At 37.2% G+C, this 11,722-nt stretch overlaps 1 protein-coding gene and 1 long non-coding RNA gene across 2 annotated transcripts; both read left to right on the plus strand.

Moving 5' to 3' along the window:
• Positions 1-3,833: 3,833 nt before the first annotated feature.
• Positions 3,834-6,701, plus strand: LOC126809644 (gastrin/cholecystokinin type B receptor-like). The gene is made up of 2 exons (XM_050534313.1): positions 3,834-4,201; positions 6,254-6,701. The coding sequence occupies exons 1-2, from the start codon at positions 3,834-3,836 to the stop codon at positions 6,699-6,701; spliced, it is 816 nt and encodes a 271-aa protein (XP_050390270.1).
• A 2,418-nt stretch (positions 6,702-9,119) lies between these two features.
• Positions 9,120-11,421, plus strand: LOC126811144 (uncharacterized). The gene is made up of 3 exons (XR_007675409.2): positions 9,120-9,245; positions 9,785-10,104; positions 10,956-11,421. It is a non-coding gene; the product is annotated as an uncharacterized LOC126811144 (long non-coding RNA).
• The last annotated feature ends 301 nt before the right edge of the window (positions 11,422-11,722 follow it).

Here is an 11,722-nt window from a genome sequence, read left to right on the forward strand (position 1 = left end):
TACAAATTAATTATAAACCCACCGAATACGCCCTTTTGTGAAATAGGTTTTGCCCTTCTGCATCGACTGCTAACGAAGACGGGCAAACGCCATGCAGTGTGCTATGGGGAAATTGTGATCGGACAGCGGCGCCATGGCCTATAGTCTTACCAGTCATTGCCAATTCCAACTATCAAGCGTGCCTTTTCGTCCCATTCAACAATAAACAATTCCGGGAGCGAACCCGGCTCTCCGCCCGTTGAGAATGTGTAGCACCGACGTTATTCTGGATGCCCCGAGTCGTGTGCTACTTGCGTTTTAACAGCATTCTCAATTTTAAAAGTATTAAAAATACATGTCCATGGCACATTACGAATAAATGTCCATAGCTTATTTCGAATACATGTCCAAAGAATATTTAGTATACATGTCCAGAGATTATTCAAAATACATGTCCATAGAATACTGGGAATTACTGATTATGTATTTGATACAACCAATAATAGTCAGTCCAGAAGTCAAGATTTTGTAAATCCTTGTTGGCCGATGCGCTTCAAATGTGTAGTCTCGAACGTAATCTGTGAGACATGGTAGCACGGTTAGCATAGCGCTGGAGAGCGGACACGTACTAAAACCGGTCGCCATATCCTACGTACGACCCATGCATCTTTTCTTACTACATATCTTAGTGGCCTTGTGATCGTCTAGAATTTGCCTCTAGCTGTCTTTACTTCTGCTTCACGTTGTGTATTTACTTCTTTCTGTTTTCTTAAGACGTTTGTCTTCTCAGTAGTTATAACAATGCAACTGTTCGTTTTTACATTTTATATATCAAGCTGGATACATATAAGCGTAGTATAGATTACAATACTAAAGTCATTCTCAAAGCCTAGCCAGCCAAACTCGATATGGGCGGGTCTGCTGATAGAAATCGTTACATCTTTTCCCTTCCAGAATCTGTCTGTTGTCTAGGAACTCAGATGGTAAACTCTCCGGAATCTAATTAAAGTCTGCCTTAAAGTTTACTATGATTTCTTTGATAGGACTCATGGATACCATGCACAGAAAAGCCTGTTCATAGCCTTGAACCTGTGCAATTTCTGATATGATTGGTTAAATTAAGCCGAATGACGAATTTAGTATATTTCCACTCACATGTAATCTGGTAACATGTTGTTGACACATACAACCAGCTATGTTTTGGTTCTGTAACTCTTTTTATGTGTCAACCCGTCAATTATTAACTAAGTTGATTTAAGTACAATTAAGTTGCGTTTTAAATAGACTCATACCATAGCTAATATACTGACAATAGAGAATAATTTGTAAAGATACAAATATCATTTAAACCATCTCATATCTCTATTCCTTGTCTATAAATTTAAAAACAATGTCGCAACAACGATATTACTACAGATCATTTACCATTGGATGGGGGTGGGGTTGGAGCGAGTTGAACCTGGTGTCGACCGAGTACTTCCTCGGGGTTGTCAAGCCTGGTTCCCTCTTGTCAGCCAGCGGTGCACGAAGAATGACCTGACAAAAAAGCATCAAATCATTCGGATGGAACGGACGGGGTGTTAACTTTGGTGTGTACCTAAACGTACCACTGACAATTGTAATTCGATGAAAAATAGTGTCATGTTACATTATAGACAGAAAAAACCCCTGGGCATTATTTGAGAGCATTGCAAGTACCGGAGTTTAAAGAGAATTTCTATATTAAAGTAATTTGCATTTTTCGCTAAAATATCAAATTACTTACTGACTTAATCTACGCTAATGTAGACAAGAAATGAAATCGGGTTTAACGTCCTAATGTTCTGATGTTAATATGTAATCTGACTGATTATTAAACATTGAATAAAGAAAACAAAATCAAAATAACAACGCTAGATAACCTCCCGGCTTTGATTCGATAAGATTCAAAACCTGTCAATCAATTATGTTCGCCCACAACAAAATGGCGATAGGCTTATTCCATAGCGAGCAGCATACATCAATGAAATTTCAATTCAACATATAATTTTTGTAAACGGAACTGTACCATTTGTGTCAAATTGGTGATTGTCAACAGGATATTGTGGCTTGCACAGTGGGAAGCGATGGTGGGAAAGGCGCTGGCTCGCCTGTCTGAGATTTTCCGGCGGGGTTTCCCAATTTCAGTGGTGCCTGACAAAGACAGCTATCTAGTCATTCGGATGGTACGAAAACCCGAGGTTCCGTGTACACATTGGCGTGCACGTAAAACATAACTTGGTAAGTTGGAATATAAGAGTAGGCCGTAGCGCCGCTGTCCGGGGAAAACTTCCCTCATAGCACACTGTATGACGTATGCCCGTTTTCATTAGCCCAGTCGGAGCAGAACAGTAAAACGTTAAACCCCATTTCGTTTGTGTATATAAGAAGTATTGCCTCTTTAACGCTTACACAAGCTGTGTGTTATTACGTTATTCCAATTAAGTTGATATGATAACCTAGTGATAATAACAGTATTGTTTATTGCAAATCGTTGCCGAGTAATGCTTTATATCCTTTTATATTTGTGATAAGTGTCTCTAATCAATACGTATAGACAGTAATGCGTCAATATCCAAAGGGATAAAATGTCAAATTAGACGTAAAATATAAGTGTTATAAAAATATTCAAATTCTTCTGTCACTTACATAATAGTTTCTACTGATTTTCCACCTCTGGGCCGAGCTCTTCAAAATAATTGTAAGCTATGTTGGCAAATCGAAATTCCAGCCGTTTCCTTGATGCGCCAATTTCGGAAACAACAGGCACATTCTTTGCGGGGACTAAACTTAGGGTTGCAAAAATGTTTAATTTGATCATACCGTTACATCGGACATGTCCGAATTAACATGTAAGCAAACCTTTAGGTGAAACTACTGAGCTATCGCTGCGATATAAACGTTGTAACTGTCAGTTTAATAAGGAAATTCGCGCAAAATATCTTGCTTTCGATATTATTGAAAATGGATGACATTCATTGCCCTTTTTAAGCCGACTATTGCAAGTCTACTGACACCATATTATAATCGGGTATTTTTGACGTATTTGAATTTATTCTCAGACATCATTCAGCAGCAAGGGTTTACACAATAAGTATTAGAGGTTATTAAGGGCTTGATAATCGGCTTGTCACACGGTCTATTCTAGGGCAAAGCCGCGTTAGGGTCTGGTTCAAATAAATTAGATATGGACCCTCTATTGAAGGAAACCAAGGGTTATATGCATATTTTGGTCACATAATCATTTACAGGCTAATTCATGTATTTTTATAGTCCAGTAATATGTCGATTTGTGTGTGGAGATAAAAATAGAGGCTTTATAGTTATTCGAATATTGTATAGAACGATATTCATCAACACATTTTCTTATCACATAATGACGTATACCCACTCAAAACAGACAGACAGAATCAGTATCTGGTCGCGACGGTCGTTAGGCAGAATTCTATGTCCACTTCTGGAAAACTTTGTAGATGACCGGTTTATGTCTGAAACTATCTTTTATAATGGTTCATATTAAATAGAGCTATAGTAGTATTGGACACAGCTATGGGAGATTCTGGTTATTCATCCAAAAGGTGCAACTCAGATCATCTTATTTAACAGCAACAGGAACAGGAAAAACCCGAAACGATTCTCACAAAGTTTGAGGTGTTTTGACACCCAAAAATTAAAACATCTACAGTTCATCCGGATCAGATGAAGTTTTAAAAGCAGACATTAAGAAACATTTCCACGTGTCAATTCATAATTTGAAAACAAAAGTTCATTGAGGTACTAATAAGGAAAATACTACCATAATGGATAACGACAGTCTTCATATTATTGTTGATAATATGACCATTGACAAGATATCGTTTACACTATCAAACAACGATTTTTTACCAAGTCCTTTACCGTTGCAAATACGAACTGCGTTTAAGGTGGTATATAGTCTTATCATATTATTGGCTGTTATTGGTAATGTCACTGTCATCGTTGTTGTAAGTGCAGCTAGAACCAAGTTAACAGTGACGGATATGTATATATTGTCACTAGCTGTGGCGGATTTGTTAATTTCGCTATTAAACATGCCGTTTCAACTGAATTTCTTTATCACAAATGAATGGAAGATGGGTCTATTTTTGTGCAAATTTTCGAACTATATACAAGGAGTGGTTGTTACAGCTAGTATACTAACATTAACCGTGATTGCACTGGACAGGTAAAATAATTTTTATTGATCAACATAGATGTTTAGATGTCAAAAATCACCCTTTTTGTGCCAATTCCTTTTTTTAAAAAGACTAATTCGGTAAAAGTTCCAAGTTCTCATTGGATCTTTAATTTCTGTTTCCAGAAATATTCTAGATTTGTACCCCTAATTCGTGTTTAATAAAATAAATCAAATCCCAGATCTTGCTCAAATAATGTTGCTGACCGTTTTTAGGTTGTGGAGAACAAGATATCTCAAAATATTTGGCTTAAACACACATTATGCAAATGCTAAATCTGTCTATTGCAGGTCTTTCTTTAGGCCTGAAATCTTTTCTATATTATTAATTAGACATTAATTAACCTGTCCAGACCATAATGAACTCTAGATGGCATCGCTAGCTTGCGAACTTTAGTGGATTATGAGCCGATTTACTGCATAACTTTCCTTCACGATTTAACGAATAATCGAGACTATGCTGTTTATCGTACTGACTTCAGTATTGATGATCGAGACTAGGTGGAAATTTCAATCGCTTAGTTCTCGGTTCATAGTGGATCAAACTGAATTAAATTTTCATAATTGAACTGCCAACTCGTTACCGAATCTCTTATAAGTATCGTCATAACAAATTTCATTCATACATAATATTGGTAACGAGCTAGTGTCCTGTCACTTTTGTCGATTTGTGTATATGCCGAGGCCAACCACTTAGGATCTACGCTTATTCGTCGGTAGTTTTCCATTCCATTATCTTTGGTTTGCTGTAAACTCTATTAGCACAACAGATTGCCCGGACGCTTCAACGTTCGCATATGCGCTACTAGTAAGCAGGTCATCCACGACAAATCACCCGGGTCGATAAAATATGTTTCTAAATGCACGCTTTTAAACCATAGATTGTTTATTAAGATAACGAGGAATCGGTATTGTGTTCTGAGTGGGAATATTTTTCGCAGTAGATTGTCACCGACGAGAAATCGGGCTGTATAAGCGACAATTAATGGATGCATGTTTGCATGTGCGCTGGTATCTATGCCATCACTAAAATAACACGTCTATTGTCAGGTGAATGGCATTGAATTACGCTTGTAAAAAGATTACAGATTCATATTACCACATTTGATGAAATTAAATGAAATGGGGTTCAACGTCCTACTGTTCTGCTAATGCAAACGGGCATACTGGGCTAATGAAGACGTGCATACGTCATACGCTGTTATATGAAGGAACTTTGGTCCAGACAACGGCAAAATGGTCTACTCTTATCTCGAATTTCAACTGTCAAGGGTTATTTACAGGGCACGCCAATGTGTTCACGGAACCCCAGTTTTTCGTCCCATCGAACGACTATACATTGTCCCTTGCCGGGCCCTACACATTTGATAAACATATATGTATGTGATCTAATATGTACCTATTATATGTTATATTAATCAACACTTGACAATATATATATTTTATTCACTTTCGTTTTCTCATTGATTATCCCTGTGTAGGCCGATAGAGCTGCGGCCTTGTGTCCACTTGTCGGGGGTGCAAAACACCCTGGTATGGAAATATCATCTAGTAATTCGGATGTTATAAAAAAAATGTGCACTCTATGGCGTGCACGTAAAGCATCCATTGGCAATTGGAATTCGATGAATGGTGGTCAGAAACGCCGCTGACCGGACACAATGCCACGCATAGCACACTGCATATTATATTTCTATCTTCGTTAGCTCAGCTGGTGCAGAAAATAGGACGTTAAAACTCATTTTATTTCGGCAAACCGGATTATCTATCTCATGCCATTACATTCTTTTGGCTTTACAGGTATTTCGTGATATGCCGTCAACAACTATCCAAGAAAGTTCACACCAAGAAAGTTGCATGTGTTGCCATTTTGTCATTGTGGATACTTTCACTTCTTATTGTTTGTCCACAAGTAAGAGCTGAGCAGCTTGACATAGTGCTTAAACTCGACTACTCCACCCATACGCCCGAAGGCATCGCGCAACTGTGTCGGGAACACTTTGAGAGGCCGGAAGTTGTTACGATTGCTGTTTACGTCATCGTCTACGTAACACCGCTCATCATAATGATATTATCATACGGGGCGATTGCTCATCGGCTGTGGATTCAACATCCGATAGGAGATATGTTGGAGAACCCACGAAATCACGAGCGAAGTGTAAAGCAGAAGAAAAAAATTATACAAATGCTGATGCTCCTGGTTTTGGCATTTGCTGTCCTTTGGTTGCCGTTCTTTACCGCCCAGCTTGTGGAGGAGTATGTGGAAATGGAAGAAACATTCCGTACCAGACAGGCCGTACTACAACTCATCGGATACACCAACTGTTGCGTCAACCCGATCATCTACACTTTCCTTAACAGTCATTTTCAGAGAGAGTTCAGGAGTTTGTGTGCTAGACGTAGATTGCCCCATATTACCCGACCACGTCCACGCTCTGTTAATAGAACAAACACACTAGAAATATGTGTAATATCAAACAGAGTACCATAAAAGGTGCCGACAGATTGTTAGCTCATTCAAGGATATTACCCACAATAACATGTGCCCTACGCCAACAATTTTATAATATATTCACAAACTTTCAACAATGATTATTTAATATCCTCCTATTTATATGATGAAACATTTTTAAAGTGTGAAATGGACACAGACCTTAAAGGGCGACTAGCACTAGTCTTTGGAACCTTAAATAAACGGAAATAGTACTAAAAGTACACATTTATATACTATTAGTGTATTTAAAGGATTTATAACCATTTTTTTTTTTTTTTTTAAATATTAGTATTAAATTATGTTCGGTAAAATTTGAAATTCAAAGGTTGTTACTTGCGCCTGTTTAGTCTATGTTACATGATTTTTTTTTTGGGGGGGGGGGGTTGTATCATATAAAATCCAATCGGCCTCGCTGTGCAGTAAGTCTTTATCTTATGTTTGAAAGATTTTGAAGTATTTATTTGAATGGCTACACACTACAACCACGGGAAACACTAGGGGTACGAAATGCAAAAGAGCCTGATATTTCTTTTATCATCAACAATAAACCGCCCCTTTTAACCTTGACCTTCAAAATATTGGAAGGAGCAAAACCAGAAAGGGTCGGGACTTACATCTGCCTCGCTGTGCAGAATCTATCGAAATCGACCTGTCTCAGTTTCTTACGCTTACCGTCTCTTTGATCCAGGCCTTCCCTAAAACTTTGGACAATCGATTCAATATATTTAAATATATTTAACCCTACTGATACGATGATGCCCTATAGGCAGTGGCGTAGTCATCCTGGGTATCCCTACTGGGATATAACTACGGGGTCGAAGGAGTCATCAGGGATTACTGGCGTGGAATCCCCTTGAAGTAGCACAGAACTGGGTTTCTGGCAAAGTCATTCCGACGGTACAAACAACCTAAGCCCCGTATACACATTAGTGGGAACCTAAAAGAACCCTTTTAGAATTCGAAATAAGGTCTCTGTCGGGGCAAAATTTCCCTCATAGTACACTGTAGGATGTCATTAGCCCAGTCATCAAAATAGTTTTTTTTTAAATGTCTAAAAGATATCGCAGACTGTGAGACTTATTTAATACGAACAAAAATAGTTTGCCCCCTAATATGCTCCCTTTCCCAATTACACAACATTCGTAATCTTTATCAAACTATAGGAATGTACAGCACATGAGGTCTTGGGCGCCTACAAGTTTGGGATTGAAAGAGCTTATGATCTAAAGCCTACGTGTTAGACCACCCAATATATGCAATAAATAATAACAAATTTTTGAATGGTTTTATTATAAATGTTTAGAATGGTTATCACCCATATTCACCTATATTATCAAAATATATGTGTTATTAATCAGCAAATCTTGATCGAGTTTGGAATCTAAATTCATAAGGAGCAGTGTAATGAATTATTTTATATTTCCTGTGTTATTTTCATATTTTGGTCCACGTTTAGCAGTTATGTATTCTAGTTGGTCCATAGAAAAAAAATGAATTTAATTTTATACAAATTGTGATTGTGATACAGTAAAAATAAAGAAATGTCTACAATAGATGTAACAATAAGTAAAAACTAAGAAAGCTTTGATAAAATCATATAATATACAGGTCACAATTCTATGGAATACAATTACTGCTTTTTAATGAGCGACGTTTCGACTAGGCTTCTCTAGTCATTATCAAGCTATGATAAAAAATGCTTTTCAGGCATTTTTGCTTTTCAGGCCTGCGGTTATTGTAATTTAATGCACTCTGGAGCTTTCAAGCCAGCAAGAGTGTTATTGTCCCTTTAAGACATTGCGTAATATATTGTAAAAACATTCGTGCCTACGGTCTTCTTGTTGTTACAATATATTACTTAATGTCTCGCTCTCGACCATTAAACAATACATAATTATATATAAAAATCGTATTATATCTTATAACAGAATAATAATTAATTCAATTTTTAAACGTATGACTTTCGGTTCCTCCATGACAAAATCCTGAAAAAAGTTTTTGATATAAAGACAAATTCTACTACGTCTATCACAACCCCGCGGGGGTTCACGGTGGCTAAGCTCGCTAGCCTGGAGGTCGGGTGTTTGATCCCTGCATTGGCCGAGAAAATTCATTCAGTTTCAAAAAAGTTCTATAAAATGGGTCTAGTTGTAAAGTCACACATTAGTAAAATTTGAATTAATATGGATAAAAAGCCGCCTTCCCGCTTCTAGAATGTGCCAGTTTTCATAAACGAGTCGTCGCAAGTTTGAATTACTTTCTGTTCGCGCCATGAAATTTATCAACCACTATTTACACCTGATGCATATCATTAAAACAAACAACCAATCAAGAACACTCTAGATAATATTATGCGCCAATTTGACCTCAAGTTCACAGGTCAAAAGGCGAGTGTTTACTTTGAGATGATGAAGTGCCTTATTCACCTCGTAGACAAAGATTGTGGAAAGCTGATTAAGGTTGTTTTAAGTTTTAAAGAATGGATTAATCTTGATGGAAACGAGCTAAAAGTGTGCCAACAATATAAAGATGTATTTGAGGGTAAGTTTATCAACTAAATCAAACTAAAATTGAAAGTAGAGTCGCCATTTTATTTTTCCGCGAAACACAAAATTTTTTGTTGTTTACATTTTAAATTAAATTCTATAATGATAGGCGGATTAAATTTTATAGACACCTGTACTCATCACAAATGCTCGGGACTGTACAACGCAACGGGAGCTTACGTCCGTATATAATATTTCTTGTATGTTGTCATTGTTGTGTGCAAGTTACGATAAATAATAATAATGTTTGTTGACATTCACATTGTATAGTCTCGTTATATAGTTCATAGATAGGTTTGTTTTAAAATCGATAGCATTCACGCTAGCCTTTGGTTTTATTTTATTAACCCCATATTGTCTAAGTGCCTTTTCACAAATCAAGTGCAAACAGGTGGCAGTGTCTTATTGTTTTTCATAAAAGAAAAGTAATTTTTATTATGGATATTTGTTGCCACCTAAATTTTTCTCTCAGGTTCTAGTTTGCTTATTTTGTTTATGTGTGCAATAATATTAAGAGTATGTTTGTATTTATAGGGAATAAAGATGATGCACTACCGGTTTATGGCTATCATTCCAAGTGTTATTCGAGATTCACAGACAGAACAAAGATTGAACGAGCTACTAAAAGAGTTGCATTACAGTCTGGTGAGAAGCAAACGAGTGATGAGAGTCAATCCACGTCTAGGCAAGGTTTGCGATCAGCCGCCACTAAATCATCAACCACCCAAGCTGTTCACCTGCGATAACATGTCTTGCCTCCTGTGTGCATTATCTGCAAAAAGTACCTTTGTTCTACAGGTGTCAGAATAAGACTGTCTCTGATAAGCTGGTTTTAGCAGAAACTAAAGATGGGGGTAAGTTTTTATTATTTGTTCAACCGTTGTGATTTAATATTGTCCCCCACCCTCCTTTCCTGGCGATGCCCAGTGTTAGGTAGTGGAATAGGTCCATAGCCCCTCCTCATCGTGTCGTAAAAGGCGTTTATTGGGGAGAGTGTTCGGGTGGCCGATGGGTGTTATCTATCAGTCTATCATCAATAGAGTCGAGGGTTCGAGTCTCGTTCTCTGCGATCTCAGTGACAAGGTGTGGGAGTAGCCTATCCGAACACGCAGGGTTATGTATTTACCCCTGCAGCGCAAGTACTCCCAGCGCACAAACAGATAACATGTGGATTGGTGCAAATTGACCAGATTTACGGTGTCGACGTGCCATAAAACAATATTCATTCATTCATTCATTAGCTTTCCTGGCTATGTCACTGCAATAGGTTCAACCTCCCTGAATTGGTCTGTTATCAATGGGGTTGAGAGATCCAATCACATTCTCGATGACCTCAATGACAAAGTACAGTATTAGTAGTCTATCTGTTCATGTATGGGTTTTCAGGGTTTCCCTGCTGCGCAGGTTCTCCCAGCAAGTGAACAAATCATATGATTGGTGCAAAATAACCAGAATATGGTGTTGATATGACATAAAACAACCTTCATTCATTCCTCCCACATGTACCAGGTCTGCCAAAAGTTGTCTAGTTCATTGTTATAAGTAGGCTGCTCCATACAAAGCCTATTATACACATAAAAACTGTTGCATAAAGAATTTTGGTTTTTTTTTTATTTATGCATATGTAACCAGAAAACGAATATGCATTCTACTTCTAGTTGGTTTATGATATCCATGATATTTACAAATTTCCATATCTTTTTAGGGCGACTTAGAGAAGCAGCAATTAAGAAAGAAGATGAAACCATTCTCAGGCACATCAGAGATAAAGACTGTGTTGCTGTTGAAGTTAGGTACCATGTACGATGTACTTTCTCAGCTAACACCAGGATCGAATATGGGACCTCCATGTTAGCGAGCCATCGCCTTACTCACTAAGCCACCGCGGCCCCGGGGTTATTAGCAATTATGAACAACTATATGATACATTTATAATAAGATACGGGAATTTTCACAATAACCAATTTTATTCTTTGAAAAATATTTAATAAACAAATTTCACAATGATAAAACATTTTAGAAGTCAAGCATCTTGGGATCAAGTTCCGCTCCCTTTGCAACCCCGCGTGCGAGAACCATACACTAGTCACTTCATTTTCGTTCTGTGTAACCGGTGTGTATCGATCATTGAATCAAGTATGGGGAAATGTGTAGCACTGTTTGAAATAATATTATTATTTGCGTGTTGTACTTATGCACTTGTACTTATGCACTGATTTGAATGTCTTGACAAGAACAAGAAGCACACGTGGTGTTATTAATGAATTTAATCGAACAGTCATCATCAAAGATTAGGATGTGAACTTAAAAAAGGAAATAGTGTATAATATTTTCCAATTAGTTTTAATTTTTATGTCATTTTCATATTTTGATCCATGATTAGCAGTTATGTATTCTAGTTGGTCCATAGAAAAAATGAATTTTATTTAAAATATACAAATTGTGATTGTAATACAGTTAAAATAAAGAAAT

Source organism: Patella vulgata, chromosome 2 (assembly GCF_932274485.2).
Source record: "Patella vulgata chromosome 2, xgPatVulg1.2, whole genome shotgun sequence".
Classification (NCBI taxonomy): domain Eukaryota; kingdom Metazoa; phylum Mollusca; class Gastropoda; family Patellidae; genus Patella; species Patella vulgata.

Bases quoted from the DNA above. Each gene is read 5' to 3' on its own strand.
- LOC126809644 (XM_050534313.1), top strand. From the start codon at position 3,834: ATGACCATTGACAAGATATCGTTTACACTATCAAACAACGATTTTTTA. The intron at 4,202-6,253 runs GTAAAATAATTT...TTACGTCATCGT, and splicing joins ACCGTGATTGCACTGGACAG to CTACGTAACACCGCTCATCA.